This window comes from Mustelus asterias, chromosome 6 (genome assembly GCF_964213995.1).
Source record: "Mustelus asterias chromosome 6, sMusAst1.hap1.1, whole genome shotgun sequence".
Lineage (NCBI taxonomy): Eukaryota > Metazoa > Chordata > Chondrichthyes > Carcharhiniformes > Triakidae > Mustelus > Mustelus asterias.
The window spans coordinates 130,116,012-130,143,197 of record NC_135806.1 but is presented as its reverse complement, the minus strand read 5'-3'; the positions used below and the strand labels follow the sequence as shown (position 1 = coordinate 130,143,197).

The window sequence follows — 27,186 nt, the reverse complement described above, 5'->3', positions numbered from 1 at the left end:
TAGATAGGGTGAACGGTGGGAAGCTTTTCCCCAGGTCGGTGGTGACGTTCACGAGGGGTCATAGGTTCAAGGTGAAGGGGGGGAGGTTTAACACAGATATCAGAAGGACATATTTCACACAGAGGGTCGTGGGGGCCTGGAATGTATTGCCGGGCAAGGTGGTGGAGGCGGACACACTGGGAACGTTTAAGACTTATCTAGACAGCTATATGAACGGAGTGGGAATGGAGGGATACAAAAGAGTGGTCTAGTTTGGACCAGGGAGCGGCGCGGGCTAATTGTTCCTTGTTTCTCGTGGAAGTGGAAATGACTAGGGTTGGGAAGCATTTTCCGATCAGAGCCATTGTGATCTCCTGGACTCGTTTCGATCGCCTCAGGGGGTCGGAGAGGAATTTCCCAGATTTTTGTTTCCCCATATTGGCCCTGGGGTTTTTCACTCTGGGTTTTCGCCTCTCCCTGGAGATCACATGGTCTGGAATGGGGGGGTGGGGGTGAGTTAATAGGTGTAATGAACAAAGCATCGTAGCTGTGGGGGACAGCTCGGTGGATAGGATATTGGTATGTAGATAGGCTGGAAAATTGGGCGGGGATCCTGGACTCAGGATTCAATCCTGGACCGGGGAGCGGCGCGGGCTTGGAGGGCCGAAGGGCCTGTTCCTGTGCTGTATTGTTCTTTGTTCTTTGTTCTTTGTACCCACCCTCGACGTATTGATATCAATCTAGTCTGCCATTGCAACACATGCGGGCAGCACAGTGGCACAGTGGTTAGCACTGCTGCCTCACAGCGCCAGGGATCCAGGTTCGATTCCCAGCTTAGGTCACTGTCTGTGTGGAGTTTGCACGTTCTCCCCGTGTCTACGTGGGTTTCCTCCGGGTGCTCCGGTTTCCTCCCACACTAAAAAGATGTGCAGGTTAAGTGGATTGGCCATGCTAAATTGCCCCTTAGTGTCAGGAGGATTGGCAGGGTAAATACGTGTCTGCGTGGGTTTCCTCCGGGTGCTCCGGTTTCCTCCCACACTCTGAAAGACGAGCTGGTTACATGCTAAATTCTCCCTCAATGTACCTGAACAGGCACTGGAGTGTGGCGACTAGAGGGATTTTCACAGTCACTTCATTGGAGTGTTAATGTAACCCTACTTGTGACTAATAAATAAATAAAACGTGTGTTAAAAATGGTGGACAGAAGACAATTGATGCGGGCTGCATTAAGCATTCGTTGCATGATGCTATGCAGACCAGTTCTCAAGCTGGGGTTACTTGTTTTCAGAAGCTAAGATTTAAAATGCCATCACAGGATCAACACATCAGTCACACCGTCCAAATTCCATTGTGTAGCAATGATGTAAATCCAGCGTTTTGTTACAAAGCGTGCTGGAGACAGAGCATCAACTCGCACCTATTTTAGAAGCAATTAACCTTATTTTCTTTTCATTTGCTCCTTGTATTTTAAATTTTTTTTAAAAGCACCTCAAAACAAAGAGCTTTTTTTTGCAGGGCACGTTTTATTAGAGGCCAGTATTTGCGTAATGAACAATACCATCATGATCACTTTGATAGGTGAGATACACTGACCAAATCATATTTCACGTAAGGGATGTGACTTCCAAGTGGAGAGTACAAGCAGCAAGTTTTTGTCTTGGATTGCCGATTTCAGTCAACGAGTTGCTTGAGATATTTTCCAGTCCGAATGTGTTCATTGAGCACTTTCAAGGAGAAGGAATCTGAATGAATTATATAAAAGATAAAATGGTAAAGTTTATTTGATTTATTATTGTCACACGTATTGAGATACAGTGAAAAGTATTGTGTCATGCGCGCTGTACAGATAAAACATAGGGGAGAAGGAAAGGGTGCATAATGTTGTATTACAGTCATAGCTAGGGTGCAAAGAAAGATCAACTGAGTGCGAGATAGATCCATTCAAAAGTCTGATGACAACAGGGAAGAAGCTGTCTTGAGTCAGTTGGTAATGATCTCAGACTTTTATATCTTTTTCCCGACGGAAGAAGGTGGAAGAGAGTTTGTCCAGAGTGCGTTATGCTGGCTGCTTTTCCAAAGCAGCAGGAAGTGCAGGTGGAGTCAATGGATGGGAGGCTGGTTTGTGTGATGGACTGGGCTACATTCACAACCTTTTGTAGTTTCTTCCCGTCTTGGGAGCAGGAGCCATACCAAATTGTGATACATCTGGAAAGAATGCTTTCTATGGAGCATCTGTAAGGGTTGGTGAGAGTCGTAGCAGACATGCCCAATTTCCTTAGCCTCTTGAGAAATTAGAGGTGTTGTGACCATAGTCCCATAGTCGCAGATGACCTTAGGCTGCTCTCCCTTTGAAGGGGTGGAGCTGACTGGTGGTGATTTAACCTGAGGATCACCACACCTCAGGCGAGGTGCAAGGTTGAGAAATCGGAGGTTCAGTAACCTCAGCTGGCACGGGAATTGAACTTACGCTGTTGGCATCGCTCTGTATCATGAATCAGCTATGCTAACCGACCCCCAATGGAACTAAAGAGCAGAAAAATAAACAAAACTCCACTCAGAAACAATTCAATCAGCAATTGAAGTTTGTAAAGTTTTGGCATCACAGAAATTGTTTTATGAATTGTATTTGATTTAGATTTGTTGCTATTTTGATGTTCTTGCACACATTGAATAAAAGGCTGAAACCTTGAAATTCGGTTGTGTGAATATTTAATGGAGCTTTTGCTCTAAAAGTAAATGGGTTAACATCAGTATTGTAATAATGGCAAATCATAGAATCCCTGCAGTGCAAAAGGAGGCCATTCGGCCCATTGAGTCTGCACTGACTCTCTGACAGTGCGGCCGGAACTCTACCACCTCGCCCACTACAGAATCGGAGTGGGCGAGGGTCCGACAACAGAAATCTCTGTTGACCTCGGGTGGGAATTTCCGGTCTCGCCTGAATGAGGTCATAAAATCTCACCCAGGTCTTACCCAGGCACTATCCCCGTAACCTCACTCATATACCCCACTAATCCCCTAACCTACACATCTTGGGACACAAAGGGAGAATTTAACATGGCCAACGCACCTAACCCGCACATCTTTGGGCTGTGGGAGGAACCTGGAGCACCCGGAGGAAACCCATGCAGACATGGGGAAAATGTGGGAACTGTAGGGCAGCACAGTGGTACAGTAGTTAGCACTGCTGCCTCACATCTCCAGAGACCCAGATTCGATTCTTGGCTTGGGTCACTGTTTGTGCAGAGTCTGCACATTCTCCCCATGTCTGCATGGGTTTCCTCCGGGTGCTCTGGTTTCCTCCCACAGTCTGAAAGAAGTGCTGGTTGAGTGCATTGACCAGAATAGGTGCCGAAGTGTGGCGACTAGGGGAATTTCACAATAACTTAATTGCAGTGTTAATGTGAGCTTTACTTGTGACTAATAAATAAACTTTAAAATGTGCAAACTTCACACAGACAGTGACCTCCGCTGTGAGCCAACAATGCTAACCACTGTGCCACCGTGCCGCCTACCATGAGTTCATTATAAACACATTAAGCATTCAAAAGTTGACATGTGCAGAATGTATTTTCAAGGTTATAATGCCGAAACTGCAGTAATATTTATAGATACTAACAGTTTCAAGGGAAATTAGGATCAGTTCCAGCTGGCCATCTTGCACACTTTTTTGATTTTGATTTGAATTGATTTATTATTATCACATGTATTAGTCTACAGTGAAAAGTATTGTTTCTTTCACGTTGTACAGCCAAAGCATACCGTTCGTAGAGAAGGAAAGGAGAGAGTGCAGAATGTAGTGTTACAGTCATAGCTAGGGTGTGGAGAAAGATCAACTTAATATAAGGTAGGTCCATTCAAAAGTCTGATGGCAGCAGGGAAGAGGCTGTTCTTGTGTCGGTTGGTACACAGACACGGGGAGAACTTGCAGACTCCGCACAGACAGTCGCCCAAGCCAGGAATCGAACCCGGGTCCCTGATGTTAACCACTGTGCCACCATGCTGCCTGTGATGTATATTGTTGACATGCTGTTGGGAACAATATTCCCCATGAAGAAAGTTGAGGATGCGACAACAGAATGTGAAATCTTCCAGGTTAAATGTGAAACAGCAGCTCAATAGGCTCTGGAAGCCATCAACCCTGCAGGGACATTGGATCTGACTGATAAACACCTTGCTCAAATTTGATTTGATTCGATTTGATTTGATTTATTATTGTCTCATGTATTGGTATACAGCAGAAAGTATTGTTTCTTGTGCACTATACAGACAAAGCATACCGTTCATAGAAAAGGAAAGGAGAGAGTGCAGGATGTAGTCAAGTGAACTACCCAACAAGGTGCAACTCTCCAAGTGCTGCAAGAAGTAATGATGGAGGTTTGGCCTGAGAGTATCAAAGACACATCTGTGGTTACAAGAGCATATTGGACATATCGAGATGAAGTGACATCCCAAGGTGGCATCTTGTGCAAAGGAAATAGAGTCATCACTCTTAAGAAGATGAGAGGAGGGGTGTTGCAGCACATCCATGCAAGCCAACAAGGAATTGAATCAAACTTGAGAAAAGCAAAAGAAGTGCTCCACTGGCCAAACATGAGCAATGACATGAAAGCCCACATCAGCCAGTGGAGTGCTTGAATACCAAACTAAACAAGCTTAATGCATTGGTGATGCATGACATCCCAGACAGATCATGGATGAAGCTGGGAGTAGACCTCTTCACTATAGCAGGAACTGATTATCCTGTCATTGTAGGCCACTATTCTGACTACTGGGAGGTAGGACAGCTGACTGAAATGATGACAGGCAAGATGGTAGGATAATTGAAAGCTGACTTCAATCATTATGGCACTCCAAAAGTTGTGATGAGTGACAATAGCCACAAGATGAAGAATTCAGCCATTTCTCAAAGGATTGGAAATTCAACACGTTACATCATCTCCACACTAGCCCCAGACAATTAGAAAGGCTGAAGCGGCAGTGAGAATCACCAAAGGAATCATAAGGAACTGAGCAAATCCACCACAGATGTGTACAAGACAATTCTGAGTGGAGAAACACATCAACTGAAGACAATGTCAACAAAATGAAGGAGATTGTCATCGACTTCAGGAAGTGTAAAGGGGAACATGCCCCTGTCTACATCAACGGGGATGAAGTAGAAAGGATCGAGAGCTTCAAGTTTTTAGGTGTCCAGATCACCAACAACCTGTCCTGGTCCCCCCATGCTGACACTGTAGTTAAGAATGCCTCTACTTTCTCAGTAGACTAAGAAAATTTGGCATGTCAGCTATGATTCACATCAATGGTGCATTTTATAGATGCACCATCGAAAGCATTCTTTCTGGTTGCATCACAGTTTGGTATGGCTCCTGCTCTGCCCAAGACCACAAGGAACTACAAAAGGTCGTGAATGTAGCCCAATCCATCACGCAAACCAGCCTCCCATTCATTGACACTGTTTACAGTTCCCACTGCCTCGGCAAGGCAGCCAGCATAATTAAGGACCCCACGCACCCCAGACATTCTCTCTTCCACCTTCTTCCATCAGGAAAAAGATACAAAAGTCTGAGGTCACATACCAACCGACTCAAGAACAGCTTCTTCCCTGCTGCTGTCAGACTTTTGAATGGACCTACCTCGCATTAAGTTGATCTTTCTCTACGCCCTAGCTATGACTGTAACATTACATTCTGCACTCTCTCATTTCCTTCTTTATGAACGGTATGCTCTGTCTGTATAGTGCGCAAGAAACAATACTTTTCACTGTATGTTAATACATGTGACAATAATAAATCAAATCAAAGTAGTTCAGTCCATAGGCTAATGTCATGCTACACCTAAACAACACTCCCAATAGAAAGAAAAGCTCCCGAAACCAGACGTCAGTGAAAACGTCACGGACTTAACAGGAGTTAGTCGATGTAGCAACTTGGGACATGTGTAGAGTAGTTGCCACCTCAGTGGTACACGGTGGAAGTGAATGATCAAAGATATTGTGCAACGGCAGGCAACATTGAGAGACGTTCCTTCACCGCAGGTGACTGACCAACAAGGCGGGACCTCATCAGCTGGACACACAACAGAATAATTCTCATCCCAGATACCAAACAATGGAAATGGAAAAAAGCAGCAGTTGCCATGGCAACATCACGTGCAATGGGAAAGACACTCCCCAGAGAGGAAGCATCACCCAGACGAACAGCAAATAATGGCACACGCACATATCATTAAGAGACCTGCATGATTTAACAATTAGATATGCAATGCATGTGCAGTGACTGGCTAGAATGGGGAACGAATTGGTAATGCATGTGAACAGTGGTGGTATAGTGGGTAACTTGTGTAAATCACAGTTACACATGACAGTGCATGCAAACTTGTCGTTTGTTCATTATGAAAAGGGAGATGTTTGAGTTTTTATATGTAATCATTACTACACCGGGGAGGTGGTGCCGTAGTGGTACTGTCACTGGACTAGTCATCCAGAGACACAGGGTAATTCTCTGGGGACCTGGGTTTGAATCCCACCATGGTGAAATTTAAATTTTAAAGAAATCAGAAATAAAAGTCTACTGATGACCATGAAACCATTTTGATTGTTAGAAAAACCCATCTGATTCACTAATGTCCTTTAGGGAAGGAAATCTGTTGTCCTTACCTGGTCTGGCCTACATGTAACTCCAGAGCCGCAGCAATGTGGTTGACTCTTAAATGCCCTGGGGGATGGGCAATAAATGCTGGCCCAGCCAGTGATGCCCACATCCCATGAACGAATAAAAAAATGTCCTAACTGGCTTGACAATTTTATTTCTTAATTTGGCAGACATTTTATTTCATCTTTCGACAGAATTGGTGGAATATGCAGTGCAGGAAAAGGCCATTCAAGCAAATTAGTCAATGCGCCAATGTTTTTTCTACAAAACGTGGATCTTTTTTCTATAACAACCACCTCTTCCCACCTTGCCCATATATACCTCTATTCCCTTCCCCATGCATCAAGACTGCTCTTAAATGCTTCAACACACCACTCTGTCTAAAGAAATCTCTTCTAAATTCTTTATTTGATGCTTTAGTGATTATCTGATGTTGTTGCACACTTGTTCTGGACTCACCTACACCGAATAGAAACTGTTTCTCCACATTTACCTAATCTCTTAGGAAAATTAGGAACCTCTCCCTCATTTTAAAAACTTCTGTCAGATCTTCTCTTAGCCTTACCTTTCTGGAGAAAATACCTTTCCTGATCCTCAGAATTTGGATAACACCCTTGTAAATCTTTTCTGCACTTTGTGTATTGCTTTCACATCCTATTCATAATATACAGATCAGAACTGTACACAGCTGAGCGGCATGGTGGCACAATGGTTAGCACTGCTGCCTCACAGCACCAGGGACCTGGATTTGATTCCCAAGTAACTGTCAATGTGGAGTTTACACATTCTCCCCATGTCTGCGTCGGTTTCCTCCGGGTGCTCCGGTTTCTTTCCACAGTCCAAAGATGTCAGGTTAGGTTGATTGGCCATGTTAAATTGACCCTAGCTTCAGGGAATTGGCAGGGTAAATATGTGGGGTTATGGGGATAGGGTGGGATTGTTATCAGTGTAGGCTTGATGGGCTGAATGGTCTCCTTCTGTACTGTCGGAATTGTAAGCAAGCAAAGATCCATATCAATTTAACAGTGCCTCCCTGTTCTTGTATTCTATTCTTTTAGAAATAAACTCCAGTATTGTGCTGCTACTTTCAAAGATTTAGATATTTGTGTTTACAGATTGCTTTGTTCCTCTATTTGATTCAATTTCTTTCTTTCCCAAGAATAAATGACTGCTTATTCCTCCCACCAAAATCAACCATCTCACTTTCATATTTCATTTCATTTGGAATGCATTTTGAATTTTCAAATGTATTTTATCATTGAGTGATCCGTCCAATGTTTCACCTCCTCCTCCCTTCATTCCTTGCTTCCTTCCTTCCTCTCACTCTCTTTCTTTATCTCTCTCTTTCTTTCACTCGCTCTCTTTCTTTCTCACTTTTCTTTCTCTTAAGTTCTCTTTCTCTATTTGTCTTTCTTTCCTTGTCCATATTGCCTTCTTCTGCAGCTTCTAATTACTCAATGTTAGGCTCTTCGGTGTCTAAGTATCTATTTGGTATCCCCACAATTTCAGGACAATTTCTTTAAGGGTTTATCTTGCTCATGATTTATTGGTCCTTCCCTTATCCTAAGCCTCATTTTGTTACCTACATATCTATTGAGTGATACGGAATTGCTTTTTACATCTTTTGATATTTTAATTTCCCATTTTAAGTTTGCTTTCTTAACTATCTTTTGAGCTTATCATATTTCCTTTGCCCTCCTTTCCTGTTGTGTACTTTAATACTTCTTAGAATCCCTATAGTGCAGAAGGAGGCCATTCGCGTCATCGAACCTGCACCGACAACATACCACCCTGGCCCTATCCCCCACTTATTTACCCTGCGAATCCCCCTGACATCCCCCTAACACTAAGGAGCAATTTAGCATGGCCAATCAACCTAACCCGCACATTTTTGGACTGTGGGAGGAAACCGGAGCATCCAGAGGAAACCCACACAGACACGGGGAGAATGTGTATTCCCTTTTCTTTGGATTCAATAAGAATACAATTGATATTCTTGTTGATATTTTATTTTTGTCCAGCAATTAAAAACTTGATCGTGTAAGTGAAAATTATTAAGCCATCATCAGCCTTTGTAATGGGCAGTCATTGATCTGCAGGTCATTCTCATCATCCACCTCATCTCCAAACATCTTCAGAGTGAATTTGCCAATCTATTTAAACCGAATGAAAATCACTATTTGTCTTGGAGACTCATGTTCACTCAGTATTGGGTTATGACCATCCCAAATAACTTAATTTAGATCCTTCCAAAAAGATTGTTTTCCTTTCAGTCCAAGCTTGACTGACATTCATATTATAGGTTTGGATTCTGCTCCAGTGCGTCACTCAATCTCACTCATGACTAAAATCCCTGGTACATCTTTTTGTGCAGCAAACAGCATTGGCTATGTTCTGAAAGAATTACACAATTAAATTGGTAGATAATATATGAGGGATTTATTTTTATGACTTCACTGCTTGCCAAGGATTTGAAACATTTGCATGTAATCATGGAATCCTTACAGTGCAGAAGGAGGACATTCAGCCCATCGAGTCTGCACCAACCACAAACCCACCCAGGCCCTATTCGCATAATCCCACATATTTAACCTGCTAATCCCATGATACTAAGGGGCAATTTAGCATGACCAATCCACCTAACCCGCACATTCAGGACTGTGGGAGGAAACCGGAGCACCCGGAGGAAACCCACGCAGACACGGGGAGGATGTGTAAACTCCCCACAGACAGTGAACCGAGACTGGAATTGAACCTGGGGTCCATGGCGCTGTGAGGCAGCAGTGCGAACCACTGCGCCACCGTGCCACCCCAAATCTATCTTCAAAGCTAGAGACAAGAAAACCTTTGGAAAAGCAATTTCTATTACATGGGCACTAACTTCAGGAGGAGATGGAATTTATATACAAACATATGAACTAGGGGTAGACCATTCAGCCCCTTGAGCCTGCTTCACCAAAATTGAGTTGTATCTGCCTTTTCCAATCATTTGGATGACAGTTAAAGGGAGGTTATTCATGAATGCCCGCCTTCTCAACCTTGCCAGGTGGTGATCCGCAGGTTAAATCACCACCAGTCAGCTCCCCCCTCAAAGGGGAAAGCAGCCTCTGTTCATCTGGGACTATGGCGACTTTCCTTACCTGTTAAAGTATCTCACACTATTCAAAGAAAGCAGGACGATCACTCAGTATTCTGGTCAACAATCGTCCCTAGTCAACACTGCCAAATAAAACTTCCTTACAGGAGTGGATTAAGGGCAATAATTTTATGAAATATAAATCTAGAATTTGCTTGGAACTTACAGTGCAAGCCAAAAGTTATGCTGATTTTTAGTGAGGAAATTCAGGCATTAATGCATTTTACATTAAACCCAAATTTCCATAATCATTCTGTGCTGCTTCGACAATGTTCATTAATTTAGTCACACTCGATTCAAAAGACTAGAAAAGCTGAGCTTCCTGTACTTACATCCATTCTGAACAAGAATACACACCCTTGTTTTTAGACAAAGCAGAATTCAAAATCATTTTCTGATGTTTACTCTGCTATGTTAAGTATTTTTAAAATTTGACCTCACTGAGATCTTTACTGCATTTGCTGTGTCTTTGAAAATATTTCATTGCATCAAAATTATTCACATTAAAAATTGAAGAAGTTTCACAATTGCACTTACTTCAATATGTTGCATTTAATATTATCATGACTCGGTGAGAGCAGGTGCAAGAACGTCCCCTTTTTTTCCACTGGGTTGATCGCAACAGGGGTGGCACAGTTGCACAGTGGTTAGCACTGCTGCCTCACAGTGCCAGGGACCCGAGTTCAATTCCGGCCTCAGGTCACTGTCTATGCGAAGTTTGCACATTCTCCCTGTGTCTGTGTGGGTTTCCTGCCACAGTTTAAAGATGAGCAGGTTAAGTGGATTGGCCATGCTAAATTGCCCCACAGTGCCCCAAGGTATGTAAGTTAGCAGGGTAAATATGTGGGGTTAGCCTGGGTAAGAGTTGGTGCAGACTTGATGAGCCAAATAGCCTCCTCCTGCACTGTAGGGATTTTATGATTCTATGACAAGGATGAATGTGCCAATTCAGTGTATGAACTTAATGGTTTGCGTGCCAATTGCAAAGATCTCAGACAGACAGGCTTTCTTCAAATATGCAATGTTAGTTCTGTTGTGCTAAAAACCCACCCAGGTAAAGATATTAAAATATTTAAAACGGCAAAGACACATCCTGACTGCCGGCACACACACGCACACACTAGCATGCTAAATTACAAGTTACGGAGTAGAGGAGATTAATTTTTGACCAAATTAAGATTCATTGCTACAAGGCAAAAATATAAATATTTCACCACTTATGGATCTTTTTCTGATGTTTATGTCTGTACAGTTAAACTAGAAAGAGTGCAGAAAAGATTTACTCGGTTGATACCGGGACTTGATGGTTTGAGTTATAAGGAGAGGCTGGATAGGCTGGGACTTTTTCTCTGGAGCGTAGGAGGTTGAGAGGTGATCTTATAGAGGTCTATAAAATAATGAGGGGCACAGATCAGCTTGATAGTCAATATCTTTTCCCAAAGGTAGGGGAGTCTAAAACTAGAGGGCATAGATTTAAGGCGAGAGGGGAAATATATAAAAGGATCCAGAGGGGCCATTCTTTCACACAGAGGGTGGTGAGTGTCTGGAACAAGCTGCCAGAGGTAGTAGTAGAGGCGGGTACAATTTTGTCTTTTAAAAAGCATTTAGACAGTTACTAGGGTAAGATGGGTATAGAGGGATATGGGCCAAATGTGGGCAATTGGGACTAGCTTAGTGGTAAAAACTGGGTGGCTTGGACAAGTTGGGCCGAAGGGCCTGTTTCCATGTTGTAAACCTCTATGACTCTATGACTAGTTCTTAGGCTGTGGTTCTCGTATTTTTCTCCTGGGAACACTGCTTTAGAATTTGAATCTTCTTTAGAATTTCACTGTCTGCTGTCTACAATCTGATATAAGCAGGCAGGGTTCACTTTAGTTGAAATAGAGAGAGAGAGAGGCAAGCAGATTTGTTGCTGCCTTCAGATGTTCCTTTTCTACTCTGTCCTTAGCAAGTAGGGTTTTGTAATAAAAAGACATTTCAAAATTGTGATCCTGATCACATGACCTCTATCTCTTTTTAATGACGGAGTATTCCACAGGAGATAATTGATTAGTTTATGCCTGGACAGACCTTGGCTATTGTGTTATGGCCTAGGTAATTATTTTTAATGTCTTTCTTTTTATTCATTCGTGGGACATGGGTGTCGCTGGCTGGCCAGCAGTTATTACCCAGCCTTCGTCACCCTTGAGAAGGTGGTGGTGAGCTGCCTTCTTGAATCGCTGCAGTCCATGTGTTGTGGGTTGATCCACAATGCTGTTAGGGAGGGAATTCCAGGATTTTGACCCAACGACTGACAAGGAATGGCGATATATTTCCAAGTCAGGATGGTGAGTAGCTTGGAGGGGAACTTGCAGATGGTGGTGTTCCCATGTATCTGCTGTCCTTGTCCTTCTAAATGGAAGTGGTCGTGGGTTTGGAAGGTGCTGTCTAAGGATCTTTGGTGAATTGCTGCAGTGCATCTTGTAGATAGTACACACTGCTGCTACTGAGCGTCGGTGGTAGAGGGATTGAATGTTTGTCGATGTGGTGCCAATCAAGTGGGCTGTTTTGTCCTGGACGGTGTGAAGCTACTTGAGTGTTGTTGGAGTTGCACCCATTCAGGCAAGTGGAGAGTATCCCATCATCATCTACCACCTGTAGATGGCGGATAGGCTCTGGGGAGTCCGGAGGTGAGTTACTCGCCACAGTATTCCTAGCCGCTGATCTGCTCCTGTAGCACAGTGTTTATGTGGCGACTCCAGTTGAGTTTCTGGTCAATGGTAATCACAAGGATGTTGACAGTGGGGGATTCAGTGATGGTATCAAGGGCTGGTGGTTAGAATGCCTCTTATTGGTGATGGTCATTGCCTGGCATTTATGTGGTACGAATATTACTTGCCACTTGTCAGCCCAAGCCTGGATATTGTCCAGATCTTGTTGCATTTGAACATGGACTGCTTCAGTATCTGAGGAGTCGTGAATGGTGCTGAACATTGTGCAATCATCAGAGACCATCCCCACTTCTTAGCTATCTGATTCATTTCTTTCATGCAATGAGCTAGGAAGTAATTAGCAGTGCCTGCCCAGTTAGCTCAGTCAGTAGCGCATGAGACTTTTAATCTCAGGATTGTGTGTTTGATCCCCACATTGGATGCCATTGTTCTTGTTGTTGGCTGGTTAGCTCAGGTGGTTAGAGTGTGGTGCTAATAATGCCAAGGTTGTGGGTTCAATCTCTGAACTGACCAGTTGCAATTACCTAAATTTAAGGGGTGTCATGGTGGCACAGTGGTTTGCGCTAAAAAATTTGATTGAATTTTTTGAGGAGGTGACCAGGTAGACGAAGATAGTGCAGTCGATGTAATTGATATGGATTTTAGCAAAGCCTTTGACAAGGTCCCACATGGGAGACTTGTAAAGAAGATCAATGCACACAGGATACAGGATAATTCGATAAAGTGGATTCAAAATTGGCTCAGTTGTAGGAAACAGATGGAAGAAAGGTTGTGTAGGTTTGGGTTGTTTTCATTGGAGCAGAGAAGACTGAGGGGCGACCTGATCGAGGTGTACAAGATTATGGGAGACATGGACAGAGTGGATAGGGAGCAATTATCCCCCTCAGTTGAAGGGTCAGTCACGAGGGGACATAGGTTCAAGGTGATGGGCAGGAGGTTTAGGGGCGATGTGAGGAAAAACCTTTTTACCAAGAGGGTGGTGATGGTCTGGAATGTGCTGCCTGGGAGGGTGGTGGAGGCGGGTTGCCTCACATCTTTTAAAAAGTACCTGGATGAGCACTTGACAGACCATAACATTCAGGGCTTTGGGCCAAGCGCTGACAGATGGGATTAGGTGGGAGTTCAGACGTTTCTAATGTGTCGGTGTGGACTCGATGGGCTGAAGGGCCTCTTCTGCGCTGTATAATTCTATGATTCTATGATTCTCAGCACTGCTGCCTCACAGCACCAATGACCTGGGTTCAATTCCAGCCTTGTGTCACTGTCTGTGTGGAGTCTGCACATTCTCCCACACTCCCCTGTGTGGGTTTCCTCTGGGTGCTCCGGTTTCCTCCCACAGTCCAAAAATCTGCAGGTTAGGTGGATTGGCCATGCTAAATTGCTCCTTAGTGTCCCAAAATGTATAGGTAGGAGGGGATTAGCCATGGTAAATGTGTGGGATCATGGGGTGGGAGAGAGAACCTGGGTAAGATGCTCTATCAGAGAGTTGGTGCAGACTCAATGGGCAAAATGGCCTCTTCTGCACTGTAGGGATTCTAGGATTCTGTGAAAATGAGGTAAGTTGGGTCTGGGAGTAATGCGGAAGTCGGAGAATACCTAGTGTAGTACCATTGCAGGGGCGGTGGTCATAGTCACGGGGGAACCCCTGCATGGGCAAAGAACATCCGAAAAGGTGGGACTCACTAGGAGGCTACCAGGGTATAACAGGCGGTTAACTGGCATTGGAGGACACCTTCAGCCATTTGTAAAATGCCAGTAGAGCGGAGGGAAGGGGTGCTTAATGGCCATAAGTGGCTCAACTGGGCTGCAGGGGAGGTGGGCTATCTATCAAATTTCCTGCTTTCAAAATGCTATGGTAGCAAGAGGATAGTAGAACACCACCTGCTGCCTTCACACCCCATTTTTGCCAGCTTTCTCACCTCCCAGTATATACTAAAGGGCTGGTAAAATTCAGCCCAATATTTCAGCAATCATTGAACTCAAATACTTTGGGCTGCCAGTACACTACTCTTCCCCGCATTGTTTTATGCTGCAGATAATCTGCTGAAATTAAACATCCAGATTAAATAAAATCACAGGTTTTGAATTCAGCCTCTCTTGACTGAATATGAGTTAAAGCTAATTTATTAGTCACAAGTAAGGCTTACATTAACACTGTAATGAAGTTATTGTGAAACTCCCCTAATCGCCACACTCCAGCGCCTGTTTGGGTCACTGCACCTGACCAGCACATCTTTCAGACTGTGGGAGGAAACCGGAGCACCCAGAAGAAACCATGGGGTGGAAACAGACACGAGAGAACATGCAGACTCTGCACAGACAGTGACCCAAGCCAGGAATCAAACCCGGGTCCCTGGCACTACGAGGCAGCTGTGCTAACCACTGTGCCACCGTGCTGCCCTGAATTCAACTTTTGAATTCAGCTTTTTGGGGCAAGTTGTAGTCTGGGGAATACATTCCTTGTGCTTCTTAAAGTATGACGCAAATGGACTGATTATTTTCAAAAATCTATCAAGAGATGGATTCTGTTGTACTGACAATGCAGATATATCAGCGATATAATGCAAGCGAAAACCAAATTTGGGGAAGTGTCGTGGAATCAGCCACTTACTGTGATTTTCTTGTCCGTCTTGACCTGAATACTTGATTTGATTTATTATTGTCACATGTATTGGAATACAGTGAAAAGTATTGTTTCTTGTGTGCTATACAGACAAAGCATACCGTTCATAGAGTACACAGGAGAGGGTGCAAAATAGAGTGTTACAGTCATAGTGGGGTGTAGAGAAAGATCAACTTAATATATGATAAGACCATTCAAAAGTCTGATGGCAGCAGGGAAGAAGCTGTTCTTGAGTCATAGAAACATAGAAACTGGAAGCAGGAGTAGGCCATTCGGCCCTTCGAGCCTGCTCCACCATTCATTATGATCATGGCTGATCATCAAATTCAATATCCGGATCCCACCTTCACCCCCATATCCCTTGATCCCTTTAGCCCCAAAAGCAATATCTAATTTCTTCTTGAAATCAGACAACATTTTGGCCTCAACTACTTTCTGTGGTAGTGAATTCCACACATTCACCACCCTCTGGGTGAAGAAATTTTTCCTCACCTCAGTTCTAAAAGGTTTACCCCTTATCCTCAAACTATGACCCCTAGTCCTGGACTCCCCCACCATCGGGGACATGCTCCCTGAATCCACCCTGTCTAACCCTGTTAGAATTTTATAAGTTTCTATGAGATCCCCTCTCACTCTTCCAAACTCCTAACTGGCTTAATCTCTCCTCATATGACAGATCTGCCTTCCCAGGAATCTGCCTGGTAAACCTTTGCTGCACTCCTTCTATGATCGGTTGGTACATGACCTCAGCCTCCTTTTGTATTCCTCTTTTGAGAAAGTGAAAGTGACTTGATTCCTACCTGTTACTTATTGTGGCGGTTTGATGGAAAATTGGAAGTGATAGTAACAACAATTCACAGAACCATGAACACAACAAGGGCACTACCCTTTGTACCTTTTCCGTGGAATGCTTTCTAAAAATCGCCTTCCTGCTCTGACCAAAGTAATATTATCTCTGACAGCCTGCATCATTATGCCTTTTAAAGATACTTTGAATTGCGTGTATTAAACACATTAAAGTAAAGCCTTTTTTAAAATTAATTTCAGTAAGCACCTGGAAAATCTCTTGAAGCAATTTTTAATAAAGGAAGATGGCAGTTCAAAGATTTGCCTCAAAATATGTAGCAAAGCCACTTCAACAGATAAAACAACTTAATTTTTTGATTTATACAGGAAAGTAAATAAAATAGTGGATTTATGGAGAAAATTTACATGCTGCACTGCTTTTCCTTTCATGATTGTTGTTATATTACCATTTTGGTGTTGGATTTATGCTGGTATCAGTGTTAATGTGGTGCCAAACTCATGGCATATCACCAGGTTGCACAAATTGATCTGTGTTGACTGTCTCTGCGCTGTTTCAGTTCAGAGCCTCAGGAAGGTGATGAAGTTGGAGCACAATGGAACATTGTGAATGCATTGCACTCAGTCCACTTCCCAATGTGCGTCTGAGCCTATCATCCCTGGTACTCGTGCCCAGAAAACTGAGTACACGTCCAGTAGTCACGTCAGACCTCCAGCCACTGGCTCGCCACTTTGCACAGTGGCACACCAAAAATCAGAAGAACCAGAATACCACCTCGATTTTCTTGCATTTATATAGTGCCCATTTATATCCACGGAACATCCAAAGAACAATAAAGCACAGGGACAGGCCCTTCAGCTGACCAAGTCTGCGCCGATTCCTAGCCCTTATTTAGACCCACGACTTATTGTCCATACGTGGTTTCTATCCCTCTGTTTGCCCCCTGTTCATGTGTCTATCAAGATATTCCTTGAACGTTGCTAACATGCTTGCTTCCACCACCTCCACCAGCAGTACATTCCAGGCACCCGCCATCCTCTGTATGAAAAGCTTTTCCTGAACGTCTCCCCTAAGCTTTCTCACTCTCATATTGAATCTGTGCCCTCTTGTAGTTGACCTTTCTACCCTGGGAAAAAAACCTCTGACTATCCACCCTATCCGCATGTCACATGTAGGCCAGACTGGGTAAGGATGGCAGATTTCCTTCCCAAAAGGACACTAGTGAACCAGATTTGTTTTCACAACAATCAATGATAGTTTCACGATCAAGTCTCTACTGTCCACAATTCCACCCTATCCCTGTAACCCCACATATTTACCCTGCCAATCCCCCTGAAACTAGGGTCAATTTAGCATGGCCAATCAACCTAACTCACACATCTTTGGACTGTGGGAAGAAACCGGAGCACCCAGAGGAAACCCACACAGACACAGGGAGAACTTGCAAACTCCACACAGACAGTGACCCAAGCCAGGAATCGAACCCAGGTCCCTGGCGCTGTGAGGCAGCAGTGCTAATCACTGTGCCACTGCTGACAGTCCAAGTCTACTGTTCGCTCCCCAAGCTTTCAGTTTGGTAGGCAGATTACTCAACTTCACTTTCAGACTGATGTTCAAAGTCAGCCAATGGCTATAATTGCTTTGATCATTCTTACATGACTCTCATCCACAATATAGACAGCTCAAGAGAGCAAATCCATCCCTCATTGAATGTCCATCCCTGATCTAGCAGCTAGTGCGCAGTTATCAGCAAACAGGTCATCAGCCTGGAGAACTTCCACTTTGCCTGGAGTGGTCTTGGATTGAGTAGTTTATCATAATCAATTGATATTGATGAGTCATCCATTTAGTTAATATTGGTTGAGGAACAACCATTGGCCAGGACTTTGGGGAGGAGGCAAAATATCCATCAGAAAGAAGAAAGAGGGCCACCTCGAAAAGACAACACCTCCAAAAGTGCAATACTGAAGTGTTAGCCTAGGTTTAGTGCTCAAGCCTCTGAGGCCCAGACCTGAAGCCCAGTCTTTAAGCACAAATAAACATGCAGAGCCACAGCTGTGATAGGGACAACTTGTGGCACATGCCAGTAAGATGATATTGCGTCTTTTGATGCCATCTCACTCATGTGCTTCAGCACCAAAGCTATATATCACGGCGCTGTCCCTGTCATTTATACAAGACAGCATGGTGGCATTGTGGTTAGCACGGTTGCCTCATAGCACCAGGGTCCCAGGTTCAATTTCTGGCCTCTTGTCACTGTCTGTGTGGAGTTTGCACGTTCACCCCGTGTCTCCGTGCGTTTCCACCAGGTGCTCTGGTTTCCTCCCACAGTCCAAAGATGTGTGGGTTAGGTTGATTGGCCATGCTAAATTGACCCTAGTGTCAGAGGGCTTAGCAGGGTAAATGTGTGGAGTTACGGGAATAGGACTTGGGTGGGATCGTGGTCAGTATAGACATGGTGGGCCGAATGGCCTCCTTCTGTACTGTAGGGATTCTATGAAAAGGAAAATAAAAAGTAAAGCTTTCCTGTTTAGGTAAAATATTATGTCGTGTGAGTAAAAAGTGCGATCATTCCGCTATCAAGTTTATAAATGAGCAGTATGATCCCTCAGCACAGGAATAATGCCAAAGATATGTGCTTGTGTTTATTCTGCAATCTGTGTGGTCTGAACAACAACGCATCCAAGAAGCCCCAACATATTTTAATGTATTAATGCAAACACGAATGTGCCAGAAAAGCAGATTTGTTCAAGTACTGGAAATATGAAATAAAAACAGAGAATGCCAGAAACACACAGCAGCTCTGACTGCACATGTTTCCATTGAATTCAAGCTGCGCCATGGTGAAATCTGAACCCAGGTTCCCAACAAATCACCCTGGGTCTCTGGATGCTGAATCTAGTGAGAACACCAGGGTGCGACTACCTTCCCCAAGCTCAGGCTGTGTCAGAGCTACTACCAAAGAAGTAGGGGAGATCCTGAATGAATACTTTGCGTCGGTATTCACAAAGGAGAGGGATGTGTTGACTGGGAGTGTCTCGGAGTGGAGTGTTGAACCGTTAGAGAAAATCTCCATTACAAGGGAGGAAGTGTTAGGTTTTTTAGAGAATATAAAGACTGACAAATCCCCAGGGCCTGATGGAATCTATCCAAGGCTGCTCAGGGAGACAAGAGATGAAATCGCAGGGCCTCTGACGCAAATCTTTGTCTCATCACTGGACACAGGTGGGGTCCCAGAGGATTGGAGGATAGCTAATGTGGACTCGTTATTTAAGAAGGGTAGAAAGGATAACCCAGGTAATTATAGGCCGGTGAGCTTGACGTCCGTGGTAGGGAAGTTGTTGGAGAGGATTCTTAGAGATAGGATGTATGCACATTTAGAAAGGAATAAACTCATTCACGATAGTCATCATGGTTTTGTGAGAGGGAGGTCATGCCTCACTAACCTGGTGGAGTTTTTTGAAGAAGTGACTAGAATGTTTGACAAGGGAAGGGCCGTGGATGTCGTCTATATGGACTTTAGTAAAGTGTTTGACAAAGTCCCTCATGGTAGGTTGGTGCAAAAGGTTGGATTTCATGGGATAAAGGGGGAGGTGGCTAGATGGGTGGAGAACTGGCTTGGTCACAGAAGACAGAGGGTGCTAGTGGAAGGGTCTTTTTCCGGCTGGAGGCCTGTGACTCGTGGTGTTCCGCAGGGCTCTGTATTGGGACTTCTGCTGTTTGTGATTTATATAAACGATCTGAAAGAAGGTGTAACTGGGGTGATCATTAAGTTTGCGAATGACACGAAATTGGCTGGACTTGCAGATAGTGAGGAACATTGTCACAGGCTACAGATGGTTATAGATAGGCTGGAAATTTGGGCAAAGAAATGGCAGATGGAGTTCAATCCAGATAAATGCAAAGTGATGCATTTTGGTAGAGTTAATGTAGGGGGGAGCTATACGATAAATGGCAGAACCATAAAGGGTGTAGATATGCAGAGGGACCTGGGTGTGCAACTCCACAGATCCTTGAAGGTGACGTCACAGGTGGAGAAGGTGGTGAAGAAGGCATATGGCATGCTTGCCTTTATAGGACGGGGCATAGAGTAGAAAGGTTGGGGTCTGACGTTGCAGTTGTATAGAACGTTGGTTCGGCCGCATTTGGAATACTGCATCCAGTTCTGGTCGCCACACTACCAGAAGGACGTGGAGGCTTTAGAGAGAGTGCAGAGGAGGTTTACCAGGATGTTGCCTGGTATGGAGGGGCTTAGTAATGAGGAGAGGTTGGGTAAACTGGGGTTGTTCTCACTGGAAAGATGGAGGATGAGGGGAGACCTAATAGAGGTGTATAAAATTATGAAAGACATAGATAGGGTGAACAGTGGGAAGCTTTTTCCCAGGTCGGTGGTGACGTTCACGAGGAGTCATAGGTTCAAGGTGAGGGGGGAAGGTTTAACACGGATATCAGAAGGACATATTTTACACAGAGGGTGGTGGGGGCCTGGAATGTGCTGCAAGGCAAGGTGGTGGAGGCGGACACACTGGGAACGTTTAAGACTTATCTAGATAGCATCATGAACGGAGTGGGAATGGAGGGATACAAAAGAATGGTCTAGTTTGGACCAGGGAGCGGCGCGGGCTTGGAGGGCCGAAGGGCCTGTTCCTGTGCTGTATTGTTCTTTGTTCTATTAACTCAACCTCCTTCTCCTCGTAGATGCTACTCAGTTCTCTCCAGCATTTTCTGCTTTTATTGAACAAAAATATTCCATAAATGTTTTAAGTTTATTTATCAGTGCCAACTCACAGTGGCACAGTAGTTAGCTTTGCTACCTCACAGCACTAGGGATCCGGGTTCAATTCCCGGTTTGGGTCACTGTCTGTGTGGTGTTTGCACGTTCTCCCCATGCCTGAGTGGGTTTCCTTTGGGTGTTCCGGTTTCCTCCCACAGTCCGAAAGAGATGAGGTGCATTGGCCATGATAAATTCTCCCTCAGTGTACCCGAACAGGCACCATAGTGTGGCGACTCGGGGAATTTCCCAGTAACTTCATTCTAGTGTTAATGTAAGCCTACTTGTGACCAATAGATAAACAGTAGTGTCGCCACGCTCTGGCACCTGTTCAGGTACACTGAGGGAGAATTTAGTGTGGCCAATGCAGTTAACCAGCACATCTTTCGGATTGTGGGAGGAAACCGATGCAGACACGAGAAGAACGTGCAGATCCCACACAGACAGTGACCCAAGCTGGGAACCGAACTCATGTCCCTGGAGCTGTGAGGTAGCAGTGCTAACCACTGTGCCACCCTGCTGACTTGTGTAAAATTACAACATTGCAAAGCCAGTTTGATTGTAGATTCTCTATGATCTTCTTTTATTTCGTGCAGCAAATCTGGCATTTTGTACACGTCAACAGAAGTCCCATGGACCTAGAGGTCAGGGGAAGGGGGAGACGGTGATGTAGTGTTAATGTCACAGGGCTGGTAATCTGGAGGCTAATGCTCTGGGAACTTGTTCAAAACCTACCAGAGCAGTAAGTGGAATCTTAATTCAAATGATAAATCTGGAATTTAAAGGCTAGTCTCAGTGATAGTGACCATGAAACTATCATCAATTGTCATAAACCCCATTCTGGGTCCTTTAGGGAAGGAAATCTGCCCATCCGTATCTGGCCTGGCCTACATGTGACCCTAGAGCCACAGCAATGTGTTTGACTCTGAAATAGTCTAGCAAGCCACTTAATTCAATGGCAATTAGTGATGGATGACAAATGTTGTACTTGTCAGTGATGCCCACATGAAAGAATAAAAGAAAATTAAATAACTAAATTAAAGATCTGGAGGATTCCTTTGCATCTGGTCTTCCTCGGAGAATAAGGTATAGAATTTCCCATGATGACTGTGTTGAATACAGATTGTGTTTTTTAAAAATCAAGCATTGTGTATTTGATGTGTTGGTCATGTGACACTACAATCTGAATCTCTGTCTGAAATGTTTCACAGTTTGTCAATCTTTAATATAAAGAACGCTGCATCTGCTATTTTGTCCTGCTATCTGATCTTCAGAAGGTCCTGAAGGGTGCATCTACAACTCAGGGACTGCAGTGGTTCAAATAGGCAGCTCACCACCACCTTCTGAAGGGCAGCAAAGGATGGGCAATAAGTGCTGGCCTAGCCGGTGATGCCCACACCCCATAAAATGAATTTTAAAACAGCTCAAGTGACTGTGGTTGACCTTCTTGACAAGATGCTGACTAGGCCGAGTCTAGTGTTCATAGAGCAAAGGTTATTGCTCCAGAAGCTTTCAGTTTGGTCGGCAGACTTACTCCCCTCCACTTCCAAACTGATGTTCAAAGTCAGCTGATGGCTATGATTGCTTTTATAATTCTTATATGATGTGCGGGGGAAGTTTTTTATACAGAGGGTGGTGGGGGCCTGGAATGCACTGCTAAGTGAGGTGGTTGAGGCAGAAACGTGAGAGACATTTAAGACTTATCTGAATAGACACATGAACAGACGGGGAATAGAGGGATATAGGCGGTTGGTCGAGATAGGACAACGTGTTTGGTGCAGGCTTGGAAGGCCAAAGGACCTGTTCCTTGCTGTACTGTTCTTTGTTCTTTGTTGACTCTCATCTGCAATATAGACAGCTCGAGAGACCGAATCCATCCCTCATTGAACATCCATCCCTGAACAAGCAGCTAGTGCACAATTATCAGCAAACAGGTCATCAGCCTGGAGACCTTGCACTTTGTTTGGAGTGGTCTTGGATTGAGTAGCTTCCCATCATGGAAGGTATCAGAGAGCATGATGGAAAAAAACATGCTGGCCAGGGTGGTGCTAGCCGGCAGCCACCCCGTAGTGACTGAGAGTGGGCCAAAGACTCAATATCATCCAGGACTGTGTACAGTTTTGGTCTCCTTATTTAGGAAATAGACATAGTTGCATTGGAAGCAGTGCAGAGAAGGTTCAAGCAATTGATTCCTGGATGAGCCCCAATCCATCTCCTTGTTTGGTCCAAAAACCAAATTCAAACTGAATCCAATTCATGGTCCCCACAAGAGAGACAAACAAGATCCAAGCATTGCACCCTAACTTGGGCTTGATCTGAGGCTTGACCTTAAGTGTTTGTGTACCCTGATCTTGCGCACGCAATAAATCTAATCCCAGTTAATAAAAAAGTCCCATAATCTAGACCCATATCGTGGAACAAGAACAAGCTGGGGTTTCCCATTAATGTTTGAATAATATTGTGATGATTGCAGAGCAGCAATGCTGGAACTGTGTAAGAATTTGTGAATGGCCTGAAAAGGATTAATATTGGAACATATCAAAGCCAAGGAACCGGCAGAATGCGTGGCATTGGATTTCGCGTTTAGCTGAAATAAGTGCCAATGGAAACGCGGGATTGGATTGCAGTATTAAACCTTAGAGTATACTGCCAGACACGCGACTCTTCTTCTAATTCCGGCAGATGGTCAACACTAAGGAATTAACATTGAGTTTAGAAGTGGGATGCGAGGGTGTTTCAAGGATGTTTGGGGCTGTTTGCGGGGTTAGGCTGAATGAGAGTTCACAGCTGGAGTGGATGCGATGCCATTCATTGACAAATCCCTGCAGGCGTGTGTGTGAGAGAGAAGTAAAAGTGAAGACGGTGAATGGGGTTCCAAAGTACATTCCTGAAAAGCAACCTCTATTTTCGGCGCTTGAGTCCCCACTCCGCGCAATCTTAGCTGGAATGTAAAGATGGGCGTTGCTCACCGTCAGTGGTAAGCAATGACTCCTCATGTCCTGCTGTGAGCTTTCCGCGTTGACATCTATTATTTAATATGTGTGACTGCTCTCCGGCCGAAACATGCGCTGCAACATGAACTGTCCACAGGCAAGTTGGACACACTGGGATGGTGGAGAGCGCTGCACCTTAATGGTCATTGCCAGCCGCAGACCCACCTCGCCCTGTGTGCCAACCGATACTTACTCAATGTTTTCTTTTGAAAGTGACATTTCCTAAGACAGCAACTCGGGCCCGGAAGAGAGGAAACCTTCCACACACAAAGAAAAAACACATTGACACGAAAATAATTCCATAAATTCGTGCCTTGACCAAGATTTACTTGGGACTGACATTTTGGAAGGAAACTTTAGATCCAATAGACATTAAACTGAGTGGAGTGTTTAATATTGTAAGAAGTCTCACAACACCAGGTTAAAGTCCAACAAACCTGTTGGACTTTAACCTGGTGTTATGAGACTTCTTACTGTGCTTACCCCAGTCCAACGCCGGCATCTCCACATCGTGTTTAATATTCCCATTGCAGCTTTTGAAACGATGTTCAGTACTCCATCATAACGGTGCAGATATTGCAACAGTGCAAAGGCTGTTTTCATCTGGCCTAATTTGATGTTATAATATTGACAAATATTTCCAAGAAAACGGTACGCTTTGTGTAGCGCGCAAGAAACAATGTTTTTCACTGTATACCAATACATGTGACAATAATGAATCAAAACAAATTGTACTGAACAGTGGCTTAAGCTTCTTTCAACCTATATCTGTTCAGCTTTGTCTGGTCTAAGTAAACGGTATATATATTTTTTATAGGTTGGGCTTTCAGTTATAGCTCCCACATTAAAAAAGGGTGAGGCTTTATCTGCCCTCATAATCTTCTTCCGGCTGTTCAGTGGTCACATGCTTTGCGTTCGGGTCTCTGAGGTTTATCCGGCACCATCCCTCACATTGTGCCCAGCTCCAATTGTGTCTCAACTCCTCTAATCCAAATCTTAAACTTCAAACAGACATCATAGATTTTAAAAATTGAAAGGCCTAAACATATATTTACATTCTGGAGAAGTATTTGTTCACACTAATTCTAGACAAATCAATGTACGCTCACGCTAATTCCAGACAAATAAAAGTCTGAAAGATGTGCTGGTTGGGTGCATTGGCCATACTAAGTTCTCCTTCAGTGTACCCGAACAGGCAGCTGTGGCAACTTGGGGATTTTCACAGTAAATTCATTGCAGTGTTAATGTACATGAATAAATAAAATAAAAAATGTATGTTCACACTAATTATAGACAAATGCATGTATGTTCACGCATGGGCGGCACGGTGGCACAGTCCACTGCACACAGTAGCACTGCTGCCTCACAGCACCAGGGACCCGGGTTCGATTCCCAGCTTGAGTCACTGTCTGTGTAGAGTTTGCACGTTCTCCCCGTGTCTGCGTGGGTTTCCTTTGGATGCTCCTGTTTCCTCCCAAAGTCGGAATGACGTGCTGGTTAGGTGCATTGGCCATACTAAATTCTCCCTCAGTGTACCGAACAGGTGCAGGAGTGTGGCGACTCGGGGATTTTCACAGTAACTTCATTGCAGTGTTAATGTAAGCCTTACTTGTGACACTAATAAATAAAAAAATCTAGACAAATACATGTATGTTCACACTATTTCTAGGCAAATAAAGGTTTGCTGACAGCAGTTCTACACAAATAAAAGGTATGTTTACAGGAGATATGTAGCTGAGATCCTCAAGGGAATTTTAACTCTGAATCTACGTATTTTTCCTCCATGGCATTGGTTGCCCATCCCTAGTTGACCTTGAGAGGGACATATTAAATCCAACCAGAAAAGATGGTATTGTTGAAACAATGCAATTTACCATCGAAAAGCCACTAATTTTCTCAAACTTTATTTGATCCATTATAGTGTCAATTTTTGTGTTTACGAATAAGTGATTTCACAATCCCTTAGAGTTGAAACGGTCTGGCCTATTTAAATAGTTATTGAGTATCTGAATTAAATGGGGGAATAGCAGTCGTTACCTTCAGCATAGGGAGATGCAAAATTGGGTGGCGGGGGGTGTGCGGAACACTTAGATCTGAAAGATCAACGCGGGCCGGATTCTCCCGTCCCACTCGCCACGGGAATATAGCGGGTGGCGGGGGCGAACCATGCAAAGGTCCATTGACCTCGGGCGGGATTCTCCGGTTTTGAGGCGAGCGTGACCGGAGAATCCCGCCCAAAATTTAAATTAGTTTTTGATAGTCTGTGAACATAAGTTAGTTTGAAATCAGAAGGCACCCCATCTGTAGAAGTTGTGATTTAAAAAGGGCGGGGGGGGGGGGGGGTTCTGTGAAAATGCCAGGCAATTGGATGGAGCCACACAGTTCTCAATCGCATGAGGACATTCTCTTTATAATCCATTAGTGCTTCGGGAAACTGCGTTAACAAAAATACCGATTCCAGCGCTTCCTTTTGAAGAAATAGCAATATTTTCTTCGAATAACTGCTCATTTGTTTATCAATTCGGGGGGGGGGGGAGGGGAGATATATATAATATCTGTGTATGTGTGTATAATATACTTTAAATTGTCTTAAATGGAACAATGCGCGCCAGATATTGATACAGAGACAATGCTGGAAAATTCGTTTCTGATGATTGGTACATATATGTTCACACCCTGAACGGCACTTGTTTGGAACATATTAAGAAGTATGCAGTCATCGAACCGTTTAAATACAAATATGTCGGTGCTTTATTTACAAAATCTAACTCAGTAAGGAAACCAAAGCCTCCCCAAACAACAAATACCCTTCTCCACAAGCGTCTGGACCGGTTGTCCCCGGTCAGTTGAAGGTACTGTACACACTGCATTTTTTTTACAGCAGGCATTGACTTGCTCAGATTTTACCAGAACGCCTATGTGGCATCTCCTGTCTGCCTCCTGGCAAGCTGGTTGGTTTGTCTCTGCTATTTAAAAATAAATTGGGCGGAGAACAGTTCAGTTTATTTATTAGTGTCACAAGTTAGGCTTACATTGCAATGAAGTTACTGTGAAAATCCCCCAGGTAGATGTGTCCAGCGAGGCTTCAGGTAAATTGAACTGTTCCCCTCTGTTGCCGCTGGTGATAAGTTTGTCAGTCTACTTCTGAGCTGAAATCTCTCTACCTCCCTTTGAAGCCCTGTTAAGAGATCTGACGTGAACTGCAACCGTTTTACCTTTCTTCATTTAATAAAATATTTGCCGCCATGTGTGTTCCAGGAAGGACAGTGTGACACACAGACTGTGTGACTATTAGAGTAACTGATTAATTATTTATGAGGTCGTTCTGCCTTTAACTTTTCACTGTAGTGCATGTAACTACAACAATGTAACATCAACAATGTCGATTTGATGAGTTATTTTTAAAAAATCAATTTCCAACTCTTTTGCCCATAAATTAGTTAGCTTTCAGCAAAACTACAGAATGACATTGGTGTTAATATAATTTTAAAAGTGAAATTTATTCGGAGACA

The 27,186-nt window shown here is 44.0% G+C and overlaps 1 protein-coding gene across 1 annotated transcript in view; it reads right to left on the bottom strand.

The window, feature by feature from the left end:
• Window positions 1-1,490: 1,490 nt before the first annotated feature.
• The window catches only part of fbxo8 (F-box protein 8), a 110,897-nt gene continuing 85,201 nt past the window's right edge, over window positions 1,491-27,186 (bottom strand). The window contains exon 8 of the mRNA XM_078215116.1: window positions 1,491-1,721. Within this exon, the coding sequence (XP_078071242.1) occupies window positions 1,651-1,721 (71 nt within the window). The 3' untranslated portion in view covers window positions 1,491-1,650. The remainder of the gene's footprint in view (window positions 1,722-27,186) is intronic.